The following is a 27,770-nucleotide window of genomic DNA, read 5'->3' on the forward strand; positions in this document are numbered from 1 at the left end:
CATACATGATTACTAGAAATACCATAGCTTTCACTATAATGGACCTTTGTTGGCAAAGTGATGTCTCTGCTTTTTTTTCCCCCTCCAAATTCCTGGTTAAATAAGGACTTGTGTATTTTGAGGGGAAAAAACAAGGTCCCAAACATCAGGCTGTTTACAAAAATAACCCACAGTATCAACTTTAAAAAACAAACCTTAAGACTATTACACTAGTTATTTTTCTAGAGGATGCATTTAACATGCCAACTCTCATTCACAAAAAATACATTGTTACATTTGTGTTGAACAGCCCCCACATAGCACTCTTATGTGGGGTATAACACACATACCTCTAACTCAAAGCTGCTCTCAGGTTCTACTCAACTAATGAGATTGCCTTTGTAGTTAGCGAAGCAGCTACTGTATGAATGGAAAGAACTGTACTCCCTCTATAACAAGAGATTATTTTGGAGACAGTTGATACATTCTTTTTATTGTTAAGTCATAAAGACGTATCAAAATTAAAGCAAAAATTACAGGGTAAAGACTAAACGTAACTACTAGGAGGGTCAAAGGAAGTGAAAATGGGCAACATGAATTAATGAACATGGGAAGGACAAGGGTGGGGAGAACAGTGAGCATGTGCTGAAGATACTAGGGAGAGGATCTGGCGAAAATTTTGATCTTAGACAAGCGCCTAGGTAAAGAAATCATGGGGACAAGATTTCTAAACCCCGCTATGTGCTTAAGAGTCATCCTCGCCACTGGCGCTGTCTCTGTTATCCTCTCTGTTTCATCATCCTTGATCAACTCCAGCTGGTCATCCCCCTGATCTTCACTATGGTCATCATCCAGTAGGTCCCCGTCCTCAGCAGAGTCATCTGCACCCCCCGCTCAGACTCCATCTTCATTAGTCTCATCTTGCTCAGGGAGCTGCTGCTCTGTTCCTCTTCTGACTTACCCTTCTTCATCTCCACTCCTTGTTTGCTCCGTTCCTTTTCAATTTTTTCCCAGGCTTTCCAGTAAAGAATCCACTTTTTGTTTTATCTGGGTTAACTCCTTCTTAATGGTCTGAAGGTCATCTCCTTTCAACTTTCCAGACTTAGAGGGAGATCCCCACTGTATGCTCTTAGAATTGAAGCCATGTTTGCCCTTTTATGAGGTGTTTCCTGATATCTGCTGGCGTTCTGAGGGCACTACAGCCCGAGCAATAGGAGGAGGAGGAGGAGGAGGAACACGTGCTAGGTAACTGTACGTCCTGTTGTAATAATCCTGTTGAAAGTCACAGTCCAAGTCAAAAGATGGGCTGAGTGGAGGGGACGGAGAAGGGTGTTCTGGTACTGACCCGTAATCTGCGCTGCAGATCATTTCACACCTGCTTTTCCTCCATTCACTTTTGGCTCTGCAGCCAGATTAATATCTAAAACCTGGCCAGCAATCATCCTGCCATCCTCTCCTGCCACAGCAGCCCGGGCGTTTCTCTCATTAACACACTGAATGAAGGCAAAGCCCCTGTGAACAGAGCAACCCATGATTCTGATATATTTTGAAAAGATTGCCTCCAGGTCGGATTTCTTGACCACAAGGGTGTTGAGATTCACAATGAATACACGAGACTTCATGGAGCAAGGATCCATCTTGTTGATAACATTGCTGGCCATTGTCTTTGATGATACGGTGCCTCACAAAGCTGAAAAATGTAGCTGAAGATCAAGAAAAATGTCACAGGACGGGGAAGGGAGAAGAGATTCGATTCTGAATCTCCTACCCCCGAGTTCTACGTGGAGAAGCGGATTCCTGCTGGAGGTTGGCAACGCAATTGCAATCACTCAGTCTTTGCCTCTTCACAAAACGTGTCTCTGCTTTTTAATACGCTGTCTAGGTTTCTCAGAGCTTTACTTCCAAGGAGCAAGTGTCTTTTAATTTTGTGGCTACAGTCACCGTCTTCAGTGATTTTGGAGTCCAAGAAAATGACATCCGTCACTGTTTCCACATTTCACCCATCTATTTGCCATGAAGTCATGGGACCAGATGCCAAGATAGTTTTTTGAATGTTGAGTTTTAAGCCAGCTTTTTCACTCTCCTCTTTTGCCTTCATCAAGAGGCTCTTTAGTTCCTCTTTGCTTTCTGTCGTTAGTGTGGTGTCATCTGCATATTTGAGGTTGTTGATATTTCTACTGCAATCTTGATTCTAGCTTATGTTTACCCAGTCTGGCATTTCTCATGATGTACTCTGTATATAAGTTAAATAAGCAGGGTGACAATATACAGCCTTGACGTACTCCTTTCCCAATTTGGAACCAGTCAGTTGTTCCAAGTCTGGTTCTAACTGTTGCTTCTTGACCTGCATACACATTTCTCAGGATGCAGGTAAGGTGGTCTGGTATTCCCATCTATTTCAAAATTTTCCACAGTTTGTTGGGATCCACACAGTCAAAGGTTTTAGCATAGTAAATGAAGCAGAAGTAGATTTTTTTTTTTAATTCCCCTGCTTTTTCTGTAATCCACCGGATGTCAGCAATTTGATCTCTGGCTCCTCCGCCTTTTCTAAATCCAGCTTGAACATCTGGAATTTTTCCGTTCACGTATTGTTGAAGCCTAGATTGAAGGATTCTGAGCATTACCTTTCTAGCATGTGAAATGAGCACAGTTGTGTTCACTAAGATCATGATTTATACCAGTGGTTCTTAATTTTGGCATTATTGTCTCCCTGGGGCATTTGGCAGTGTCTAGAGATCTTTGCCGGAGAAGGCAATGGCACCCCACTCCAGTACTCTTGCCTGGAAAATCCCATGGATGGAGGAGCCTGGTGGGCTGCAGTCCATGGGGTCACTAAGAGTTGGACACGATTGAGCGACCTCACTTTTCACTTTCATGCATTGGAGAAGGAAGAGGCAACCCACTTCGGTGTTCTTGCCTGGAGAATCCCAGGGATGGGGGAGCCTGGTGGGCTGCTGTCTATGGGGTCGCACAGAGTCGGACATGACTGAATTGACTTAGCAGCAGCAGCAGCAGCAGAGATCTTTGCTTGTCACAGTGGCACAGAGGGGAATGCTGCTGTCACCTAGTGGGTGAAGACCAGAGATACTGCTAAACATCCTGCAATGCGCAGGACAGTCTCCTCCTCTCATAAAGTATAATCTGGTCTAACATGTCACCAGTGCCAAGGTTGAGAAACTGCTTTATATTTCTCTGGGACAAGGAAAGCTCTAAATTAATGGTCTTTGGATATACTTATATTATTTAATCATATATTAAATACATTAATTTTATTGTATATAATTTTATATTACATACACATAGTATATGAATATTTATGATTGCATACATATTATGTGGCTATGACATATTAGTAAATATATATACATTATTAATATTCATTAACTGCATGAAAGATATACAGTTGACATCTTGTGTTAATGAATGTTTTTATAAAGATAAGTGACTCAAAATAACTGTTGACTCTTTGGAAAGGGGAAAGGAACAAATGAGATATTTATTATTGGCTTTGCTATTTAGAAATTATTCATTTGGAATGTCCCTGCCATTCAGTGATTTGAAAAACATTTCTGGAGCATTGATAGTGACCCTTTCATCTACAGCAAAAATTTATTGGAAGCCATTTGGTACCATATGACCTCATCTCTCTAGACTGGGTTAGAGGAGGGCTTATTGTTGTTATTTAGTCACCAAGTCATGTCCTACTCTTTGCGACCCTATGGACTATAGCTTGCCAGACTCCTCTGTGCGTAAGATTTCCCTGGCAAGAATACAGGAGTGAGTTGCCATTTCCTTCTCCAGGGGATCTTTCCAACCCAGGGATCATATCCATATCTCCTGCTTTGGCAGGTGGATTCTTTACCACTGAGCCACCAGAGAAGTTCCTACTCAAATTTGGCCAGTGAGAAATTCTTTTTTGGTGCTTTAAGATATCCTGTAACCTTAGAACAAATTCTTCTTTTCTGCTTAAACTAGCTAAAGATAGCTTCTGTTACAAAGCCACGATTGTGGCTTTGCCCAAAAGAACTACTCTGGGGATGAGTGTAAAATTCATCTCTAGAGGAAGACTGCTCTTTTGAAAAACAGTTTAATGGGTCATCTGGGTACACGAAAGTAAAGTTTCACTCTAGAGTGAAGAAGCTCAGAGCAATTATGAACAATGATAATACCCAGTGATACGAAAGGATGACTACATTGTAGGCGAGGTTGTATCTCTGCAAGCACATGATCCTATTTGTTTGCTTTCTGTTGTTGTCGCAGTTGGAGAAGGAGGGGTCTTTATTAGTACTGGTACTTTTTTTTTTTTTTTTTTAAGAGTTGGAGACAAAAAGCCATGAGAGTCTGAGGAAGGCAAGGCTGGATAAAGGAGGCTTTTATCCTATCACGCTGAGATGGCCCATGAAACAGAGTGAGCAAAGGATCCACAGTGAAGGAGCATGACCCGAGAACTCCCACAGAAGATTATGCCACTTAGTTTTAGGATTTTTCCTGTATTGTGCTCAGGTGTTATTGAAAAAAAATTTAACACAGAAGCCTTGTCTTAACTGTGCTTTATGAACATAAGGAAGAAGCTGTGTTCAAGCTTATGGACGAAGTATTGCAGGGAGTAGCACAACTACTTAGGAAAGTTCTTTGACTGTGTCTTGTATACCTCCAAGAGCAACTCTGCTGCTGCTGCTGCCAAGTCGCTTCAGTCGTGTCCAACTCTGTGCGACCCCATAGACGGCAGCCCACTAGGTTCCTCTGTCCCTGGGATTCTCCAGGCAAGAACACTGGAGTGGGTTGCCATTTCCCTCTCCAATGCATGCAAGTGAAAAGTGAAAGTGAAGTCGCTCAGTCGTACCCATGGGGTCATAAAGAGCTGGACACAGCTTAGCAACTAAACAGCAGCAACCGTGATTTATCAATCCATTTTCCTGTCTCCAATATTTAGAAGTCTTACACAGCCTCCTAAATATTTGAAGTAATTTTATCATTGAAAGACAAGAGAAAATAAATAGTATGCTTGTTGTCTGGGAATATATATGGTAATTGCATTTAAGAACTCAGGATAGTGGTTACCTTGAGAGGAAGCAGGCAGAGGGTGGGAGTCTGGAAGGAGCACATAGAAAGCATCAATATTACAGGCTGTTTCATAAGTTGGTTGTACATTCACAGGTCTTCACTTTACTATGTTTAATAACTTACATTAACATGTATTCTTTAATACATATCAGACTTTTTACAAGTGAAGGAATAAAGTAACTGTCAAATTCCTTGACAGTACAGTTAAACTTATACTGGCTGAGAGTGCAAAGAATTGTGATTTTTTTTTTCTTTTTAGCTCTGCTTTGTGGGTATAGGGGAAGAGATTCCCACTTAAACAGCTATCTTGAACATCTTTGTGAGCTACCACACAATTTCCTCGGTTCCTGGGACATGGATGATTTCTGCCCAGCATTCCGCAGGAACTCGGAAGCAGAGAGGTAAGAAATGGTGTGCCCATATGGAGGCAGCAGAAGGACAGTAACTGATTTTACACCGTTGCCAAAACAGAACAATGCTTTATATTTTAAAAGTTGCTGTACCTAGTTTATGCCCTTTTGATATAGTTCTGTACAGTTTCCAAAGGTTGCAACAATTCTCCCTTCATCCCCTTTTCCCTCTGCCTCCTTCCTGCCCACCCTGCCTTGGCACCTGTTGTTCCCTATGTTTGGAAGACCCTTTCCTGCTTTGCTGGTCTGGCTGACTTGGTACATCTTTAAAAATTATAAGTCTAAGGGTTAATGCCTTTTGAAAACTGCCTTCTCTCACTCTTTGATTTCTAATCCCAGAATTATCACAGCTCTAAGATTTTTGGATAACATGTGTCATCAACCCCGTTTCCAGGAGGGTAAGATTAGCTTGGGTGTTTGTGAGAAGAGCCCAGTAGGTAGGAAGAAGCAGGTTTCTGGGTCAGGCCAACTTGTTCAAATCCTGACCCTCCCCATCTTTCTGTGGGTTTAGATTAATCACAGGGCTTCCAGTTCTTCATTTCTATTATTGATTTTTATTGGAGTATAGTTGCTTTACAATTTTGTGTTATTTTCTACTGTACAGCAAAGGGAATCAGCAATATGTATACATATACCCACTCTTTTGCAGATTTCTTTCCCATTTAGGTCACCACAGAACACTGAGTAGCATTCTCTATGCTATACAGAGGGTTCTCATTAGTTATCTGTTTTATGAGTGCCTGCATGCTAAATCTCCAGTGTTCTTGCCTGGAGAATCCCAGGGATGGTGGAGCCTGGTGGGCTGCCATCTATGGGGTCGCACAGAGTTGGACATGACTGACTCGACTTAGAAGCAGCAGCAGCATGCTAAATTGCTTCAGTCAGTCAGTTCAGTCGCTCAGTCGTGTCCCACTCTTCGCGACCCCATGAATCGCAGCACACCAGGCCTCCCTGTTCATCACCAACTCCCGGAGTTCACCCAAACTCATTGTGTCCAATTCTCTGCGACCCTATGTACCTTAGCCCTCTAGGCTTGGGTTCTTCAGTTTGACTGAGGGAGGCTGAAAGAGATGGGAATACCAGACCACCTGACCTGCCTCTTGAGAAACCTGTATGCAGGTCAGGAAGCAACAGTTAGAACTGGACATGGAACAACAGACTGGTTCCAAATAGGAAAAGGAGCACATCAAGGCTGTATATTGTCACCCTGCTTATATAACTTACATGCAGTGTACATCATGAGAAACACTGGGCTGGAGGAAGCACAAGCTGGAATCAAGATTGCTGGGAGAAATATCAATAACCTCAGATATGCAGATGACACCACCCTTATGGCAGAAAGTGAAGAGGAACTCAAAAGCCTCTTGATGAAAGTGAAAGAGGGGAGTGAAAAAGTTGGCTTAAAGCTCAACATTCAGAAAATGAAGATCATGACATCCGGTCCCATCACTTCATGGGAAATAGATGGGGAAACAGTGGAAACAGTGTCAGACTTTATTTTTCTGGGCCCCAAAATCACTGCAGATGGTGACTGCAGCCATGAAATTAAAAGACGCTTACTCCTTGGAAGGAAAGTTATGACCAATCTAGACAGCATATTCAAAAGCAGAGACATTACTTTGCCAACAAAGGTCCATCTAGTCAAGGCTATGGTTTTTCCAGTGGTCATGTATGGATGTGAGAGTTGGACTGTGAAGAAAGCTGAGCTCTGAAGAATTGATGGTTTTGAACTGTGGTGTTGGAGAAGACTCTTGAGAGTCCCTTGGACTGCAAGGAGATCCAACCAGTCCATTCTGAAGGAGATCAGCCCTGGGTGTTCTTTGGAAGGAATGATGCTGAAGCTGAAACTCCAGTACTTTGGCCACGACATGCGAAGAGTTGACTCATTGGAAAAGACTCTGATGCTGGGAGGGATTGGGGGCAAGAGGAGAAAGGGACGGCAGAGGATGAGATGGCTGGATGGCATCACCAACTCAATGGCCCTGGATTTGGGTGAACTCCGGAAGTTGGTGATGGACAGAGAGGCCTGGCGTGCTGCAATTCATGGGGTCGCAAAGAGTCGGACAGGACTGAGCGACTGAACCGAACTGGAACTGGACTGACTCCTAGAACTTAAAAGTCGACAGACCAAGCCACTGATTGGCCCCTCCGGGTGTCCCCGCCCCTTCTCTGGGAAACTCAGGGCTGGACAGACACCTCCCAGGCAACTCTCCAGTCTCATTACAGTTGTTGTTCAGTCGCTCATTCATGTCCGACTCCTTGTGATCCCATGGACTGCAGCACGCCAGACTTCCCTGTCTTTCACCATCTACCGGAGCTTGCTCAAAATATGTCCATTGAGTCAGTGATACCATCCAACCATCTCATCCTCTGTCGTCCCCTTCTCCTCCTGCCCTCATTCTTTCCCAGCATCAGGGTCTTTTTCTAATGAGTCCGCTCTTCACATTAGGTGGCCAAAGTATTGGAGTTTCAGCTTCAGCATCGGTACTTTCAATGAATATTCAGGACTGATTTCCTTTAGGGTTTACTGGTTTGAGCTCCTTGCTGTCCAAGGGACTCCCAAGAGTCTTCTGCAACACCACAGTTCGCCTTCTTTATAGTCCAACTCTCACATCCCTACATGACTACTGGAAAAACCATAGCTTTGACTAGACGGACCTTTGTTGGTCCAACTCTGAGTCAAAGTTGGCTCAGTATAGTGCACTGGCTAAGTCGCTTCAGCCGTGCATTCTTCGCGACCCCACGGACTATAGCCCCCCAGGCTCCTCTGTCCATGGGATTCTCCAAGCAAGAACACTGGCGTGGGTAGCCATGCCCTCCTCCGCCCGACCTTCCCGGCTCAGGGATCGGACCCAAATCTCCTGCATTGGCAGGCGGATTCTTTACCGCTGAGCCACCAGCGGAGCCCACAGCCGCCGTCAGCACTTCGCTTGGCGGGGAAAGTCCTCCAAGAGGAAGAAGGGGCCTGATTCACGGCGGGGATTACGCCTTAGCGGCGCTCTAGCTTGGACCGGGGTAACTCCGCTCTCCCCGCGTGGGGCTCCTGATTGGCTGAAGCCCGTTGCTCTCACGCGTGTCTTCCGGAACGGAGGCGGGCCTAGAAGGAGAAAGACTTCCGGCATAAGCCGCAGTCGTCGCGTTTGTCCGGCCGGATGGCGGCTCCTCTGCTTCATACGCGGTTTCCCGGAGATGCGGCCGCTTCGGGCTCTGCGGTAAAGACGCTGGGCTCGCCGAGGACCGGGTAAGAATCCAGGACGCTTCCTTCTGTGCGTCCGGGAGCAGAGTACTGGACCGGGATTAGGAGAGCGGAGCTGAAGGGTCTGGGCCAGAGATCATGGAATGGGTGGGAGCCGAGAGAAGAGGGTCACTTTAGGTCGTCAGGAGTGAGCCAGTGACCCTTGGATGGGTAATAAAGGTGGGAGAGGGGCTGGGAAAAGGAACCTCCTCGGTTCCAGAGTCCCCTTTTCTCCCCACTGGGCTCTCTCATATTTTTCCAGGCCTGGGTACTACTACCTTATACTCTTTTACTCTAATTCCGTCCTTCTTCGACTGGATTCAAAAAGAGATACTTGGGCTATTTGGATTATTAACCAAATGATGCCACTGATGGCAGACTGTGTCTTTGAGTTTTTGTTTGCTTGAAGGTTATTTGACGCACATTTGCTTAACAGTGTTTTATATCTAGCTCAACTTTTAAAACCCGTAACTCCCATAAAACACTTTGGGGTTTAACTTTGACAGTCTTTCAGTTCAATTCAGTCGCATAGTCGTGTCCGACTCTTTGCGACCCCATGAACCACAGCACAGGCCTCCCTGTCCATCACCAACTCCCGGAGTTCACCCAAACCCATGTCCATTGAGTTGGTGATGCCATCCAGCCATCTCATCCTCTGTCATCCCCTTCTCCTCCTGCCCTCAATCTTTCCCAGCATCAGGGTCTTTTCCGATGAGTCAGCTCTTAGCATCAGGTGGCCAAAGTATTGGAGTTTCAGCTTCAACATCAGTCTTTCCAATGAACACCCAGGACTAATTTCCTTTAGGATGGACTGGTTGGATCTCCTTGCAGTCCAAGGGACTCTCAAGAGTCTTCTCCAACACCACAGTTCAAAAACATCAATTCTTTGGCGCTCAGCTTTCTTTATAGTCCAACTCTCACATCCATACATGACTACTGAAGAAACCATAGCCTTGACTAGATGGACCTTTGTTGGCAAAGTAATGTCTCTGCTTTTTAATATGCTGTCTAGGTTGGTCATAACTTTCCTTCCATGAGAGTCTTTAGCAAGATGCTATGTTTTTTTCACTGACCTGTTTAAAAGAAACAAACTTTGTGGAACTCTTGGCATAATATCATATATATGTTTTTTAAAGTACCTACTTTGGATGTTAGAGTTGGTGACAGTATATCAAAAGAGACAAGGTCCATGCTCTCAACCGAGTTTAAAGTCTGAGGAGGGAAAGACAGTAAGTCAGCGATAATTTCAGATAGTGGTAACTACTGTGAAGAAATAAAATAGGGTGATGGTAGGGAAGAGGGAGAGAATAGGTACTTAAGATTTCTGATGTGGAAGGCCTCTCTCACAATTAAGCTTCAACTTGAAAGAAGACAAGGGTCCAACCACGTATACATCTGGAGAATGAGTGTTTCTGACAGAGGGAATAGTAAGTTATATGGGAATCTGATTGGTGAACTTGAATAGCAGAAAGGACTCTGGCTGCAGTATGTAAGGGTTGGAAGTGAGATGAAAAGGATAGGTAGGGGCTAGATTAATGTAGGACCTCGAAGTCTATAAGGAGTTTAGGTTTTTTTATTTTAAGAGAAGTAGGAAACCTTTGGAGAATTTAAGCAGAAGAGTAGCATGATCTGTCTTTTTTTAAGTTTAAAAAAAAAAAAATACTGGGTTTCTGTGAGCTTTCTCTAGTTGCAGCAGTCAGGGACTGCTTTTGTTGTGGCATGCAGGCTTCTCGTTGCAGTGGCTTCTCTCGTTGCAGAACACAGGCTCTGGGATGCCCAGGCGTCAGTAGTTGTGGTGGCTTATTTAATTGCCCCTCGACATGTGGGATCTTCCCAGACCAGGAATCAAATCTGTGTCCCCTGTATTGGCAGGCAGATTCTTAACCGCTGGACCACCAGGGAAGCCTGCGTTTAGTTTTTGAAAGATTTTTAGATCACTGAATGAAGAATGCATTAATGGGGGATTCAAGTGGGAGGAGGGAGGCCAGTTAGGGGGCTTTAGCAGTGGTCTCACCGAATGATGTTGGATTTTATAAATTTTATTGTTGCTTGTCATGCACTTAATGGCTTGATATCTTTGGTTCTGTAGGCTTTCAGACATGCTCGCGTTAGAGAATGATTTCTTCAGTTCTCCCCCAAGAAAAACTGTTCGGTTTGGTGGAACTGTGACAGAAGTGTTACTAAAGTACAAAAAGGTAAGAGGGGATACTGTGAGGTTTGGTGGGTTTTTCCCTCAGATTTATTGAAATATAATTGATGTATTGAGGTTTGATTTTTGGTGGTCAGAATACAATTACAGCTATTATACTAAAGACCAGTAGACAAGATGGATTTTAGACATCAATATTGAAGTCAACTCAGTTTAACAATAGCATGGTGCTGTCCGCTCACAATTAGAATAGTAACCCCTTTTCTGCGGTTTTATACCTTCAGATGCTTTATTTACCTACTGTCCTTTAAAATCTTTAGCAAGTGGTATAATTAAAAAAAACCTATTAGATCAGAGCATTTTATTTCTTAAGTAGTTACATAAGCATTGCTTTGGGATAATAAACCAGCTCTATTAGTGGGGATATTTTGGGGCTTTGTTTCCATGTTAGTTTAGAAGCGATTCTCCTGTGTCTCAGGGGTGGTGGGAGAGTGTGCTGTGTACTTTCATGTGTGACCTGCATTTATACCCATATGTATGCGTGGGTACTATCATGGTCAGATGTCAGTGCACAGGTGTACACAAGTGTACCAGAACACCCCAGAACTGAGATGTCAGTGGTACAGGTTTCTTTTTGTAATGGTTTAAAGTCCTGCTGTTGGTCTTTAAAAGGAAAACCCAAGCAAGCAAAAATTCATTTTTTCCCCTTCTTCTTAAGGGGGAAACAAATGACTTTGAGCTGTTGAAGAACCAGCTGTCAGATCCAGAGATAAAGGTAACTAATTTTGTGTCTGATTATTAGCAAAGTTGTTACCACTTTGTCGAGATGGTAATTTGCACTTGTTGTCCTGTTCCATTCTCTAGAACTTACTTTGTGATCCTGCTTTAATGGTTCTCAACCAGGGGCACTTTCACCCCTGAGGGGATTCAGTGATGAATGGAAGGGAACAGCGGTACTGCCACCCAGTGCGTGGGTGGTAGGGGTGCTGCTGAAAGCCGTACGTCACACACAGCAGCCCTTCACGACACTGAACCATCTGGCCCCAAATCCCAGCAGTCCTGGGGCTGGGAAACCCTGCTTTAATTTGCCTTTTTAGAACCTGTCTTCTGTGCTGCAGGCAACTCTCCAGTGCTAAACAACAAAATGAAACCAACAAACGATGACTTGTATTTCAACCTGCTACTCTGTTTCCGCGTTTTTGGAAATGGTTCGAGATTTGTACCCATCATGTAAATGTTATTCCCTTTCTTCCTTGACTGCCCAGTTATGGGAAGAATAGTCTGTTACTGTGGGCATTGGTGGTCAGATTGCCTGGGATAGAATCCCAGCTCCATTGTTTCCCAATGTGTGATCTTGGGCACATTCTTTAACCTCTTTGCCTCTGTTTCCCTCCTTGTAAAACCAGAGAAATAAGTTCTTTAAGCGTAGAGGTCTTTCAAGGATCCAATGAGAGCAGTCTCTGACTCAGAGGACTTTATAATTGTTCATGTTGACAGTCTGCACTTTCTCATTCGTGTTTAAATCCACTGTGAAGTCCACTGCTGTATATACTGTGACAAAGGTTACTGATGATTTCCTACATTCTGATTTCATGGACTTCCTCTTTCAGCCCCATAATAATTTCTTGTAGCAATTTGTACAGTTGACTGCCCATTTCTTAAAACCTTTCCTTCAGTTTCTTTGATCTTCCTGTCTTCTTACTGCTTATCTCTCATCACTCTCTTGACAGGTTCTTCAGAAATTTGGTATTGATTGGATTTCCTAACTTACCCCGTCCTCACTTTACAGATTCTTCCTGTGTGATTCCCCTATGTTCTCGTGGTTTTGGGATTTATCTGTGTCCTCATAATAGAATTATTTGCATTTATAGATCAAATTGCTCTTGTGGGCTTCAGACTTTGTTCTTTCTTTTTTAATTTTAATATCACTTATTTTTTTATCAAAGTATAATTGAATTACAGTGTTGTGCAGACTTGTTTCTTAACTGCAAACCCACACGTGTTACGGGTGCCCTGGATTTAGCATTTTCTCTCTTTCAAATCCACTCTACAGGCTTTATGTGCCTAAATGATTTATTGGTTGTCTGTCTCACGTACACGTCCCCTCCACCCCTTATATCCTTAACAGTGCATTTGAGTCATCGCTAAAACACATTCTAAAAATGCCGTTGCCCTCTTCATGCCCACCGAGGAATAGAGGACCAGCCCCTTAGCATGGCCTGCAGCAGACTTAGAGTGTTCAGTCTCGCTAGATACTCTGTTTCTTGAATTTGCCACTTTACGGCTTTGCATATGCTTTTTCTTTCTGGCTGTGAGAGATTCTCGGATCCACTTTGCTTGCTGCCTGTTTGAGCATGGGCTCTGGTTACATCACCTCCCTCTCTTACTGGCTTTGTGATTGAGGGCGAATTACTGCCTTTCAGTGCCTAGGTGTCCCCAGCTATGAACCAATGGTAGTTCTCCCTATCTCATGGAATGTTAAAAGTCTTAGAATAGTGCCTTGCACTTAGTCTTATATTAATGTTTATTATTATTATTACTGTAATTATAAAACTATTCTTTGAGACCCAACTGAAATGTCATCTTCACTAATGAACTTTCCCAGATTTTGTCTAAGCACATGATTGTGCCTTCATTCAGACCATGCCCCACCCTACAAGCAGATCTCTAACTAGAAATCTGGCTTACAGGGACTTCAGTGATATGTCTGGTCCCTCTTTGCTCTCCAGATTGATCTGTTGGCTTGCTTGCTCACAGTATACTCCAGCCAGACTAAACTGCTCTTGGTTTTCTGAAGACATGCTTTCACCTTTGTAAAGTGTAGAGCCCTTGAGAGTACTCAGTCTGTTTAAAGACAGTGGAAGCATCGCTTCGTCTTTAAAGCTTTCTCTGACCTGTGCCTGCTTCCCCGGCTGCACATTCTTTGTGTTCTACTGTATTTCATATCAGCACATCTCCAGGGGATTTTTACAGACCCAAGAATCACATCAGTTATGTTTATGTTAGTTCAGAGGAGTGTTGAAATAATTTGTTTCTAGTGATTGTTCAGTACCATAGTCTCTGACTGGTTTACTTGAAAACTGGAGCATTAAATGTCCTTATGATTTTGTTGCACTCGTTTTAGTGGAAAAGTGACAGACTAGAGCTAACTTCGGAGAAGGCAATGGCACCCCACTCCGGTACTCTTGCCTCGAGAATCCCATGGACCGAGGAGCCTGGTGGGCTGCAGTCCATGGGGTCGCTAAGAGTCGGACACGACTGAGCGACTTCACTTTGACTTTTCACTTGCATGCATTGGAGAAGGAAATGGCAACCCACTCCAGTGTTCTTGCCTGGAGAATCCCAGGGACGGGGGAGCCTGGTGGGCTGCCGTCTATGGGGTCACGCAGAGTCGGACACGACCGAAGCGACTTAGCAGCAGAGCTAACTTTGTGTGTAACTTAGCTTTGCCTCTCTGCTTAAGTCTTGTTATCCTTAATGAGTGTGGATATTATGAAGTTACTGTAGTGCAAATGAGTTGTGACTTTATTTTCCTGCCAGGTTAGTTAGGGTTTCATCGGCAAATAGTGTCATGGAGGTTTGTCATATAGATAATGCATAGGAAGCTCTCACTGGTTGAGTGGAAGAAGGGGAGCTCCACTCTGTGGGGCAAGGCACTGTGTGAAAGTGGGCGGGGCATCGATCTAGGCAGATGGGTTTGAACCTAGTGTTTTACTGGTGAAAGTGAAAGTGAAGTTGCTCAGTCGTGTTCAATTCTGTGACCCCATGGACTGTAGCCTACAGGCTCCTCCATCCATGGGATTTTACAGGCAACAGTACTGGAGTGGGTTGCCTTTTCCTTCTCCAGGAGATCTTCCTGACCCAGGGATTGAACCCAGGTCTCCTGCATTGTAGGCAGATACTTTACTGTCTGAGCCACCGGGGAAGTCCTTTTTACTGGTGTGGTGGGCAAATTAATCTTTCTTAGCCTCAGTTTTTTCATCTATAAAATGAGAATAACAGTAATCCCTTTGCAGCATTTTTAGGATTAGGGAAAGGTGTATAAATATATGTTGGAGAAGGCAATGGCACCCCACTCCAGTACTCTTGCCTGGAAAATCCCATGGACGGAGGAGCCTGGTAGGCTGCAGTCCATAGGGTTGCTAAGAGTCGGACACGACTGAGCGACTTCACTTTGACTTTTCACTTTCATGCATTGGAGGAGGAAATGGCAACCCACTCCAGTGTTCTTACCTGGAGAATCCCAGGGACGGAGGAGCCTGGTGGGCTGCCGTCTATGGGGTCGCACAGAGTCGGACACGACTGAGCGACTTGGCAGCAGCAGCGCATATATACGTATGGTGTTAAGCACTGTGCCTGGCGCATGGTATGTGCTCCCTATAAGTAGTCTATGGCTGTAGGTCCAGTCCTGTCTGTTAATAGTTTATCACTGGGGGTTCAACACTGTCTGTCTGTAGTCTGTTGCTAAAGGTGCAACACTGTATTATTTTTGTTTCTTTATTTCTCTTTTCCCCTACTGAATATCATCATCAATCATTTTCTTTAAAAAACTAGGGGCTTTTTTTTTTTTTGGCCATACTGTGCAGCTTGTGGGATCTTAGTTCCCTAGCCAGGGAGTGAACCTGCTCCCTTGGCAGTGAAAGCAAAGTCTGGACCACCAGGAAGTTCCCCAGAATTAGGGGCTTTAATTTTTTCTTGCACATGTGTGTTGTATATATGCTTGAATACAAGCAATATCTATTAAGTATCACTGATACCTTATTCTCTACATGGCCTCTTTTTTGAACTTAGCAGGTTTTCCTGTGTCATGGAAAGTATTATGAATAGTAATTTTATTGTCTGAAAATATTTAATGGAGTAGTGGAACCATCATTTATATAGAACACATTTTGATTCCTTTAGACCCATTTGCAAGTTGGATTAAAAAAAAGTTACATTTATTGATGACTCTGGTTAATCAGCTTAGACTGAATATTATCCACATGCTTGCAGGTCATCATGAGGATAGAGGAAGTAGAGGTACCTATTGGTCTTTGTGGCCTTAGACTATTTGATCTGTTAGAATTCACTTTAAAAAAGTTCCAGGTGTCAACATTTACCATTTGAGGTGTTCTCACTTTTCTCGGGCCAGCAAAAATGATTAGAATTAAACATTGCACTTGATTCCTTTCCCTGATATCAATTACTATATTACTTCTTCTTCTTTGTTTTTAGAAAAAAGGAAAATTTATTGTAACATCTTTTTGTATTTTGATACAAACTAAGAAATCTTCATCCCAATTTTGGCTTAAGTCCAAGTTTGTGACTTTTCCCCTCCTAATTTAAATATTGCTGATAGATGACCAATGCCAGGTAATATCATTTCTCTGTTATTTTAGAGGACTTGTGATTTTGAAAGTACTTTTCTTTTTTTAACTTAAGGATGACCAGATCATTAACTGGCTGCTTGAATTCCGTTCTTCCATCATGTACTTGACGAAAGACTTTGAGCAGCTTATTAATATTCTGTTGGTAAGTTCACCATTTATTTCAATGACTTATATGTAATTCAGTACTTTGAAAATAGTATCTGTTGAAAATAGGATATATTGTATCAGTAAAATGTTTCTTTTGTCTTTCCCTCCCATCTCTAGAGATTGAAGTGGTTGAACAGAAGTCAGACAGTGGTGGAGGAGTATTTATCCTTCCTTGGTAATCTTGTATCAGCACAAACTGTCTTCCTTAGACCATGTCTCAGCATGATTGCTTCTCATTTTGTACCTCGTAAGTCATTGCTCTTTGCTTGCTTCAAGTTTTCTTTTTAAAAATATCTCTGTTAAAAAGGCTGCCTTCCCACTGTATTTTGGAGATTATGCCACCATGGAAGAGGCCAGGATACTTACTGGAGCAGCAGTAGTTCTGGTACTTGTCTGTTCCCTATAATGATCTCCATGGAAGTGTCTGGATTTATTTGTTGCTGTGATTTTTATGGATTTAATTCCCTTTAGTGAGCTTCTGGTGAAGTCTTGGAATTCAGGGATTTTTAGCTGCTTAAACTTCATGCCCACATTGTAAATTTTATTGTCTTAAGTTTGGACAACAGAAAAATTGGTTTTTTTATGTAGCTGTTGCTTGTTTAGATCAATGTTAGAAGTATAACATATTTTCTTTTTTCCTCAAAAGCCCGAGTGGTTATTAAAGAAGGTGACGTAGATGTTTCAGATTCTGATGATGAAGATGAGAGTAAGTACAAAGAGGATTAAACAGAGGCCACCTCTTGTGTCTGAGTATCCTTGTTCCTCCAGGACTTAGTCTCACAGATAGATGGTAACAAAGGGCAACCTTTGATGGAGTCTTTTTGTTATATATCTAACAAAAAGAATCTCAGTTATATTTAACTGATTACTATGCAATCAGTTGCAGTTACTGGCATTATTTACAGTCTTCATTGATAATCATGGAGAAAAGTCTTGGGATTATTATTTTGCTGACATGTGATTATTTAACTGACAGATGATTCAGTTTTGGTCATCAGGGGATTTTAGCCTTAAGTAGGTAATTTTTCAGTTTTCAGTTTTATCTTAATGCTCATGCTCTCCCTTTTCACCTGTAGATCTTCCTGCAAATTTTGACACCTGTCACAGAGCCTTACAGATAATAGCAAGATATGTCCCATCGTGAGTATACTTCAGTTACTTTTTTGTATTGTGGTGTTTAAGTCTCAAGAAAATTATGATCAGTTAGAAAATTATAAAATCTCCACAGCATCAAACCTCAAATTGTATGCAGCATGTTTTTGTATCTCATTGCTGTCATATCACAGTTTAGAAAAAATGGCATTTCAGTTCTCTATTCATTGTCTTCAATTATTTTTCAAAACCTGTATGCCAAGTCTACTCTCCAGCTTTTTATGGTGGTTGGACTTTTGCTTTTAACTTCAACAGACAAAATAGCCAAAATTTTTCAGTGAGAACCGCCTGTGTGTTTGTGTCTTGTCTTACGAATAAAAATTCGCTCTATATGTAGGTTTCTTTCGGAGGGGTGAACTTCAAATTCCCCCAGTAAGTTTAGCACATAAGCTAACTTTAAAAAGTCCAAGTTGGTAATTTTTTCTCCTTTTAAAAATAACACGTGTAGTGGGAAGTGTTTAGATTTTAAACTGAAGCTCTTTGTTAAAACCTTTGTAGAAAAAAAAGAATCCTCCTTTAATATCCTGATGATATCAAACTCAGCAGAAGCTTATTTTTCCCTAAGTTGTTACAGATTTTCTCTGAGGTGTTTTCACTTCCAGTTGCTTGAGGTAGGAGTCGCCTTTTGCCTCTTGTATCCATATTTGCTCTTAGAATGGGAATGTTACCTTCTGAGAAAGTCTCCTTATCATGGATTTATTGAAAATTTTTTTTTTTTTTTTTTTAAATAGCACACCATGGTTTCTTATGCCAATACTGGTGGAAAAATTTCCATTTGTTCGAAAATCAGAGAGAACATTGGTAAGAAATCTTTTCATGGGGGAAATAATGGAAAAGTTGTGTGGTTTAGTTTTAGGTGAATTTGGGTCTTTTTCTTCAAAGTTTTGTCTGCTGAATTTTAAACTCAAGACTAAGAATTTGACTCATTCCTTTCTTAGCAAGCCACTGACTGAGGATTCTCAGTGCCTTTTCTCTTATTCCTGTGTGTGTGTCAAGGGCAGAGTCCACTTCAGAAATATCTAGATAGAACTTAATGTTAACACAGGTAGGAATTGCTGGAAGATAATAGTTCATTTATTACTAGTTGTAAACATGCCTTATTTGAAGGCAGAGCCTTCTGTTAATGAAGTCTTGGAAGTCTTTTGCATAATATTTAGATCATCTGTGTAGAGTTCAATAACAGTGGTTTCCTTCTAAATACAGAATATTTTTTCCTAAATAATGTATTACAGGTATTAAAGAGTTAATAACTTTTGTTGATATTTGTGAGAGTGTGCTTCAACTGGAATGTTACAAATTCTGTATCTCTTATGAACATAGATGCTAAAATTCTCAACAAAATACTGGGAAACTGAGCCTAACAACATACAAAAAAGAATTATGCACTGAAATTTATCCTAGGAATGCAAAGTTGATTTAATACTCCCAAAGCAAGTAGCATAATAGGCTGTATCAGTAGAATAAATGGTAAATACCACATGATCATCTTAGTAGATGAAAAACGCCAAAACCATTTTGTGACAAAAACAGAAGAGAACTTCCTCAGCCTGATGAAGGGCATCTATGAAAAAAATCTATGAAAAATTCAAAACTTGTCTTTACCCTCAGTAGTGAAAGACTGAAGGCTTCCCCACAATAAGGAGCAAAACAAGGGTGTCCGCTTTTGCCACTCCTGGTCAGTATTTCTCTAGAGCTTCCAGCCAGGGCAATTAGTCAAGAGAAAGAAAAAGGCGCCCACATTGGAAAGGAGGAGTAAAACTGTCTCTTTTTGCAGACGACATGATCTTATATACAGAAAAATCCTAAGGAATTCACAAGAATGCTAGTGGTAATAAATGAGTTCAGTATAGTCACAGGATGCCAGATCAATGTGATCAATAATGATCACATTGATCAGCCGATCAATAGTGATCGGTTGTGTAGGACAGTGGGGAAGAGAATAAATAGTCTTTCCAACAGTTGATTCTGGGGCAGGAGTATGTTCATATGCCAAGAATGAAATAGGACTTCTCTTCACATTATATACAAAATTGAACTCAAATTGGATAAAACTGTTAGAAAAAATGTGGGTGGAAATATTTGTGATCTTAGACAACAATTTCTAGATATACCACAAGAAACCACAGCAAAAACAGTTAAATTGTATTGCATCAAAATTAAAACCTTTTGTGCTTCATAGTCTTCAAGAAAATGAAAAGACAACTTAAATAATGGAAAAATATTTGCAAATCATATATTGGATAAAGGACTTGTATCTAGAATATTTAAAGAACTCTTATTGAACCTAATTTAAAAATGTACAAAGAGTCTGAATGGGTATTTCTCCACAATAGACATACAAATGGCTTAGGAGCACACGAAAAACTAAACATTTTTAGTCATTAGGAGAATGCAAGTCAAAACCACAACGAGATACTGCTTCTTACCTACTAGGATGGCTGTACTCAAAACGATAGATAATAACAAGTGTTGGCAAAGATGTGGAGAAACCAGAACCCCCCACGCTCTAGTGGGGATGTAAATGGTAAATGGTACAGCTGCTTTGGAAAACAGCCTTACAGTTCCTCATAAAAGGTAGAATTGCCATATGAACCAGCATTTCCACTGCTCCCAAGGGAAATAAAAATATGCGTCCCCCTAAAAACTTTGGCACAAATGTTCAAAGCAGCTTTACTCGTAGTAGCCAAAATATGGAAGCCAACTGTTTAGCAGCTTATGAATAAATGGAATGTGCTATGCCTGCATATTGGAATATCAGTCAACAATAAACATGGTTTACTTGCTACAACATGAATGAAGTTTGAAAACATTATGCTGAAACACCACATGTTGTAATATTCTCCTTATGTGAAATAGCTATGCTAGGCAAATTCATAGAGAAAGAAAGTAGACCAGTGGTTACTTAGGGCTGGGAGGAGGTACATTACTGGAAGATACAAGGTTTTTTTTTAGGGTGATAAAAATGTTCTGAAATTGATTAGGGTGATGGTTGCACAACTCTGAATAGTTGAGAACTATTGAATTGTACACTTAAAGTGGGTGAATTGTGTATCAACAAACCTGTTTTAAAAGTACTGTAGGAGTATACAAATCACAATTACGCTGATAGTGTGTATATAAACAGTGTAGTTCCTGTGTTGCTTGATAATCTTTTTTTCTATCTTTTTATGTTTTAGGAATGTTATGTTCATAACTTACTCAGGATTAGTGTGTATTTTCCGACCTTGAGGCATGAAATTCTAGAGCTTGTTGTTGAAAAGCTAGTCAAGTTGGACGTAAGTATTGGATAATCTGTTTTCTCTTCAATTTTCTTTTCCCAAATATTATGTTATAGTATTTGTTATAATAATTGAAACAATAGTAGCAACAATAGAAAAGAATCTGCAGTTCCACCTTTCATTCATTGAACATTTCCTTTGAACATTGGTGTGTTTATAGACAGTCCTATCTCTCGTGGTTGGGGAACAAGGCATTAATTAGATGGTCATGTAAGTGGAAAAGTATTGTGGTAAATGCTGTGGATGGAACACATGCATTATGAGCTAGAAAACCTGTTGTAGTCAGAAGTTGGGAAGACATTCCGAGGAAGTGACCTGCAATAAATAAGTTGCAGAGGGAATGAGAAAGTGGTGGATTCTGGTGACACGTGGAAGAAAGGGCCTTGATTGGATTGGAAGTAGAGGAGTGGGGAGGTAAGGGAAAGGAATCCTTCAAAGGTAGCTCCCTGTGGAATGAAAGCCTGGTGTTGCCATAACAGTATTAAAAAACGTCAGGAGGAGGTTGCAGGACGACGAGTTCCTCTTTGGATGGGTTGAGGTGTGGGTGAGGGAACTGGGTGGAGAATTGAAGCTGCAGGTTGAGGACTGAGCAGACCCGACAGGAGAGAGAGTGAGTTAGACTGGCAAGTGGGAGGGAAAGCGAGAGTCTGGACACCCAGGGAGGATTGGCTTCTCTCAGCAGCGTGAGACGTTGCTGGCCTTCTTCAGGAGGTTGAGGAAAGCAGAGTCCTTGGGTGTGGTGTTTCGGAGGCAGTTTGTTGCTGCAGAGAGTGTGGCTAGTTAGGAAGCGGGGCTGCTAGAGACCCGGTGAGGGTTTGCGGTGTAGAGAGAGGATGAAGCAGGGGTGAGAGGCGTGTTTCAGGGTTGGGGAGAGGAGGTTTGTGGACTAACGAGATAGGGCTCGATGGGAAGCACGCTGATCCTGTAGTGGGGAGGGAGTTCTAGGAAAGACCAGAGGTTGGGTGGGCTGGCGCATTGTTCACCTGGAGTTAAACCTCTCTGGTCACCTGCATCTATAATCTTCATAAAGTCCTTCTCTGATGTATGCTTATGGAACATTTTAGAGTACATTTAGGAAGAAGGTCATGTATATAGACATGTTAAAAGGCATATTTGAGTGGTATGTTAAACAAGTTATCTAGAAATTTTCTGTTGATTGATCTTATGCTGTTATATACCATGCGTGTGCCTTGTGCCTAGTAAATGTTGGGATAAATGTTAAATTTTGAAGCTATCTGATATAGACCAACATAGCACAGTTTGTATTGATTTTTATGAAAATATGTAGTACAGGGTACTTGATTTACAATCTTGTCAATTCTTTCATGACTGAGTTTCATTTATAGGTTTGTGCCATAATTGTGTATTGAGTTACAGTGCTGTATAGGGCACTAGTGTGGATATCTTTAGAACATGTACATTAGGTGAATTTCCAGTTGCTGAATACTGTGGTTGTATTTTATATGTTTTTATTCTTTTTTTTTTTTCTTTGTTATGATGTAGGTGAATGCATCCCGGCAGGATATTGAGGATGCTGAGGAAACAGCAGCTCAAACTGGTGGTGGAGCTGATGCCACAGAAGCCCTATTTAATATGGTCAGCATTTGTGAATGTAGTCAGACATACACCCTCACAGTCCCAGAGGGTGGCAAGAGACAGCTAATGGCTCCTCACCTTTTTCAAGGCTGTGGGTTAAAGCAGTAGTTCGGCAGGCTTGAAAGTGATTCTTTAAATGCGCAGTTGCTGCCTTGTTGCTCATCGACTAGTAGAGTTCATTTCCAAGGCTTTGAATTTGGGTTTGGTGAAGTCTGTTTCCCTTTTATTCTTCCGTCTGTTCCTTAAATTTGTTTCTGTACACCCCATATTGTTTGTGGAGGAGTGATACATTGAAAAGCACATCAATGTGGTTTCTGTGTTCTACAAATTATGTACCTTTATGCAGTGCTTCTCTGCTCGGAGTCGTGTCTTAAGTTGGGTTCACTGGGAGGAGCCTGAGATGGGGATTCAGGTGCCCTTGGGACACAGGGTGTGGGGAAGCAGGAAAGGGCAGGGGAAGGAAAGAGGTGAGATTTGGGGGTTTTGATTGGAAGTCACTGCAGGCTGATCCCCCCCCCAGGAGCTCTGGAGCATGAGTTACAGAACAGAGTAGGTCCTACCTTGGGACCAGGGGATGGCCTCTTGTGACGTCATGTCAGTTACTAGGTCTGATTGGGAGGAGCCAAGGCAGTTCTCTGGAGAAGGGGGCAGCTGTGAGTTGGCAGCCAGTGCTTATAGCAGCTGAGGGGGTGGGTGCCCTGTCCCAGGAAAGGAAACCTGGCACCAATAGTTTGTGCCAGAACCTGAGGGAAATCTGTGATGTTTGCATGGCCACACTGTAGACAGCTCTTGTACATGAGCATCAGAGGCTGGATCTGTGCTTTCCTGTTGGATTCCAAGGGTGATTCTGATTCATGCCTCTGGTTGAGAGCCTCTGCCTGGGAAGATTTCCGGGTTTTCTCTTTGTCTTTTAAAGGAAACAGTTACCTCAGAGTTTTCTCCCTAAACTACTTTTACTGAGTTTTTATAATGTCAGTTTTTACTTTACCTTCAAAGGATGAAGATGAAGAAGCTGACCATGAAACCAAGGCTGATCCAGGAAGGCTCGATCAGATGGTCCATCCCATGGCTGAGCGCCTAGACATCCTCCTGTCTTTACTCTTGTCCTACATTAAGGATGTCTGCTATGTGGACGGTAACAGCCTGCAGAAGTCACAGCTGTGATGCACAGTGCTGGGCATACTGATGGAAAACCACGATAAAAGTCCTTGTTTTGAGTATGAGGAAAAGAAAGTTGAGAGAGATTGTTTGCCACCGTGACGTAGCTTGAGAACAGTGGGACTGGGACCCAGACTCAGTTGTTTGTCTTCAAAGGCCTTGGTGATCTTTTTACTGCCTACTGTATTAAAAGATTATATGTGGAGTTTGGACAGTTTAAGGTGGACCTCAAGTTGGAGACATTTAAGAATGGTATAGTGGATACTTTGGAGAAGGAAATGGCAACCCACTCCAGTATTGGACAGAGGAGCCCGGTGGGCTACAGTCCACGAGATTGCAAAGAGTTGGACGTGACCAAGCATACGCACACTTAGTAGATATTTGGGGCTTTTCAGGCGGCGCTTGTGGTGAAGAACGTGTCTGCCAATGCAGGAAATGTTAAGAGGATGTGGGTTTGATCCCTGGGTCGGGAAGATCCCCTGAAGGAAGGCATGGCACCCCACTCCAGTATTCTTGCCCAGAGAATCCCATGGACAGAGGAACCTGGCGGGCTACAGTCCCTGTGATTGCAGAGTCAGACATGACTGCAGCGCCTTAGCATGCGTGCATGCGCATACTTGTGTTACGCTTGAAATGTACAGTCTGGGTACTTGTGATTGTTCCAAGTGTTGGTGGACAAATTGATAAGTTTCTTGCCCTAATGGAATTTTTAGGTTTTTAGTCTAGACACTTTGCCTTGAAAAAAGCAGTTTTTTTCTATTTGCATTTCTCAGATTTAAGAATGAAACTCAACCACTCAGAATAATAGGGCTTGAATCTGAGTTGAGAATGTTACTACTTTAACTTTTTTGCTGCTATAAAAGTAATACATGTTGGTTAGAGAAGATTTGGAAAATACAGGAAAGGAGTTTTTAAAAAAAGACAGTTTATATGGTCACAGTCCTATTTGGAGAACCATTATTAGCATTTTTTTTTCTGTTCTATTTGTATGGGTGTATGTGTTTTTCTCAGTGGATTTGGGGAATCACGCTGCTGCTGCTAAGTCGCTTCAGTTGTGTCCGACTCTGTGTGACCCGATAGACGGCAGCCCACCAGGCTCCCCTGTCCCTGGGATTCTCCAGGCAAGAACACTGGAGTGGGTTGCCATTTCCTTCTCCAATGCATGAAAGTGAAAAGTGAAAGTGAAGTCGCTCAGATGTGCCCGACTCTTAGCGACCCCATGGACTGCAGCCTACCAGGCTCCTCTGTCCATGGGATTTTCCAGGCAAGAGCACTGGAGTGGGGTGCCATTGCCTTCTCGGGGGGAATCACACAATATGTAGTATTTTATAATCTTCCCTTTTTACCTCTTACGAACATTTTCTCATACAATTCACAGTTCTTCTAAAATAGTTATTAATCATATGGATTTAACTGGCTCCTTATTTTTTTCCTCCCCCTGCTGTATTTCCATTATAAGTAACGGTGTAATGAACGTACTTACACCTGTATTGTCACTTGTCTGCTTGTGATAAATTCCTAGCAGTAGAACTTGTAAATGGCGATTTTCCAGTGTGTAGAATCACAGTGGTGTGTGTGAGATAAGGGCCTACTTCCTTACCAGTCCTGGATTTTTATAATTAAAATGGAAGCTCTGTGCCAGATAAAGATGGCATCCTATGCCCCCACCCACCGACCCCCCATTAACTACATGGATGAAGTATTTCTTAATGGTCTTGTTTGCTTTTAAAAAATGTGGTAAATGAAACTGGTGGCTTGAAAATAATGTCTTTATAAATAAACTGAAATGCCAAATTTTCTTCACAGGTAAGATTGATAACAACAAAACAAAAGATTTGTATCGAGATCTCATAACCATCTTTGACAAGCTCCTGTTGCCCACCCATGCCTCTTGCCATGTGCAATTTTTCATGTTTTACCTCTGTAGCTTTAAATTGGTGAGTATGTCATTTGTGTTATCATAGCTTTTGTTACTCTTGCCCCAAATTTTCCTTAAAAAAATGAGGGGTGAAGGGAAATGTTGAAGAGGGACCATGAATTGACTACTTCTTTGTCTTAAGCTCATTTTACTTAGTGCCTCTAGTGAAATAGAAAGCCCTTCTCAACCTGTAGAAGGAGGAGAGGGCATTCCTTCACCTGAAGCTGTGCTCTGAAAACGTCATCCTGTGTTTGGTCCACTAGGTGGTGTCCTTCCCTTTAATTCGAGCCTTCACTAAAATCTCATATGGACACATTTGTAAAGCAATTATATTCCAATTTTAAAAAACCTCATATATTAAAAAAATAAATAAATAAATAAAAAATAAAAAACCTCATATATAGTATGCAACTTTATTTTTTTTAATTCTGTTTCAGTTGATATTAACTAGCTCAAACTAAAGTTTTAATCCAGGATTTTAAAACTTAAGAGTTTGTTTTTCTATTTTGAGAACAAAGCAAAACAAAAGAACATAGGACTCTTCTTTGCACTATTTCATAGCTTCCTAGTCCTAGTCTAGGAGAGTACTGGTCATGGGTAGGAAGGTTAAACTCAATCTGCCCCAAAGCATATGTTAGTAGCTTTTGAAAAGAGCTGTTTGAGAGAAGTTGGAGGTTGCATTTTTCGTTGAAAAGAAGGTGAACTGGTCAGTTTTTCCCCTACAGTTAGCATAATTAGTCAAATATCAACTGTACTTTAATCCTCGTTTTTGTTTCTGGTTAAGTTTGTTATGTGCAGTCTGGAGGGTATGGCAAAAGGGATTCCCATGTGAGTGTGGATAAGCACTGCTTTCTAGTTACGGCTAAATATCAGAGTCATAGAGCTTTATTTGTTTATTTATGTTTGGCTGCACCCTGGCAGTGAGAGCACGGGCCGCCAGAGAATTCTCACTTAGCAGAGCTTTTATAGACTGCTGGATCCCAGAGTCCTGTCCTAATGTGTGGGGTTCCAAAGCCCTACATCTGATGCTCAGCTGGTTTGGGCATCCATTGAATTATTTAAAGCTGGGGAACGCCTTTTGTTTTTGATAGTATTATCTCAGAGTGTTTTCAAAATAAGAACCTTGATGACCCTGTTCATTATTTAGCAGTATAACTGAGATACTGGAGCTTTCCCATGTTGGTGAGTTAAAAATCTTAGAATTCTGCTAGCTAGAATATCTGAAGCATTAGAAAAAGAGGAGACCAACACGTTCTCTTTTTATAGGGATTTGCGGAAGCATTTTTGGAACATCTCTGGAAAAAATTGCAGGATCCAAATAATCCTGCTATCATCAGGCAAGCTGCTGCAAATTATATTGGGAGCTTTTTGGCAAGAGCTAAATTTATTCCTCTTATGTAAGTAACCTGATTTTCCAAGTGCTTTTCTTATCATGCTTTAAAAAAGAATATAGTATTGTCTCAAGTTAGAGAAATAACTGCCTTATTTTTGTGGCCTGTCTTTAAAGTGAAAAATTTGTTTCTCCACTCTATGCAAGATGTTTATATTTCCAAGAGGCAATTTCAGAATAAGATGTCTCATTTTTAAACTGTAAAACCTCACATGCAAAGCTTTTGTCATCTGTATCGTTGCACTTGAACATGAAGATCCGTTTGTCTTCGTGGATGGTGTACAGTGTTGTATACTGTTTTGATTCTTTTTATAGGTTTGTCATTTTTCATTTGCATTCCGAATCAATTGTATCTGTTAAAGCTGAAGAAAAAAAATCCCCTTTGAAGGTAATGGATCTATTTAGGAGGCCAGTGCTGGGCCTGTTTCTTCTAGTGATCCATGAAGATATCCTTGGGCCAGAACACTATTAAAAACCCTTCCCTGACAGCTAAAAGCTGTCTGGGTATTCTGTCCTAAATTGTTGACCACAGGACTTCATCAGAACCCCCAGGGGATGGTGAAGTCAGCCAGGCTGTTTTTCTCTTCTGAGATGTGGGTAGACATGCCTCCTCTTTAACCGTTTTCCCTCAAGAGGACTGGGAGGCCATCGGAAAAGCCCTTCTGAGTTGACCAGGAGAAACTGTTCTCCAACTCTTGACACTTTAGGCCGCCTTAGGGGCCTTCCTGTTGTCCTGGAAGGTCCACATTCTTGACTTTGTAATGGAAGGCTGCCTTTCCACCTGCCCATTCTTTCCTTTGCTTGCTTCTCCTCTGTGCCCATGGGTAATAGATAAAGAAGCCAGTGGACAGACTTTTCTGAGTTTGCAATGAGAGGCAATTGTGTGTTTTTGTGTCACTCTAGTGTGTTGTGAAGCAAGTGAAGT

General features: G+C 41.9%; 1 protein-coding gene and 1 pseudogene across 1 annotated transcript in view; one reads left to right on the forward strand and one right to left on the reverse strand.

Moving 5' to 3' along the window:
* Positions 1-614: 614 nt before the first annotated feature.
* Positions 615-1,787, reverse strand: LOC104988528 (annotated as a pseudogene).
* Positions 1,788-8,565: 6,778 nt separating this feature from the next.
* Positions 8,566-27,770, forward strand: part of RRN3 (RRN3 RNA polymerase I transcription factor homolog (S. cerevisiae)) — a 28,125-nt gene continuing 8,920 nt past the window's right edge. Inside the window, exons 1-13 of the mRNA XM_010839883.1 lie at positions 8,566-8,694; positions 10,778-10,883; positions 11,556-11,612; positions 16,259-16,348; positions 16,471-16,600; positions 17,000-17,059; positions 17,430-17,493; positions 18,237-18,306; positions 20,682-20,780; positions 22,287-22,379; positions 23,376-23,514; positions 25,344-25,474; positions 26,722-26,852. Coding sequence (XP_010838185.1) covers positions 8,606-8,694; positions 10,778-10,883; positions 11,556-11,612; positions 16,259-16,348; positions 16,471-16,600; positions 17,000-17,059; positions 17,430-17,493; positions 18,237-18,306; positions 20,682-20,780; positions 22,287-22,379; positions 23,376-23,514; positions 25,344-25,474; positions 26,722-26,852 — 1,259 coding nt within the window. The 5' untranslated portion in view covers positions 8,566-8,605. The remainder of the gene's footprint in view (positions 8,695-10,777; positions 10,884-11,555; positions 11,613-16,258; positions 16,349-16,470; positions 16,601-16,999; positions 17,060-17,429; positions 17,494-18,236; positions 18,307-20,681; positions 20,781-22,286; positions 22,380-23,375; positions 23,515-25,343; positions 25,475-26,721; positions 26,853-27,770) is intronic.

Source organism: Bison bison, unplaced genomic scaffold, assembly GCF_000754665.1.
Source record: "Bison bison bison isolate TAMUID 2011002044 unplaced genomic scaffold, Bison_UMD1.0 scf7180017864135, whole genome shotgun sequence".
Taxonomy (NCBI): Eukaryota; Metazoa; Chordata; class Mammalia; order Artiodactyla; family Bovidae; genus Bison; species Bison bison.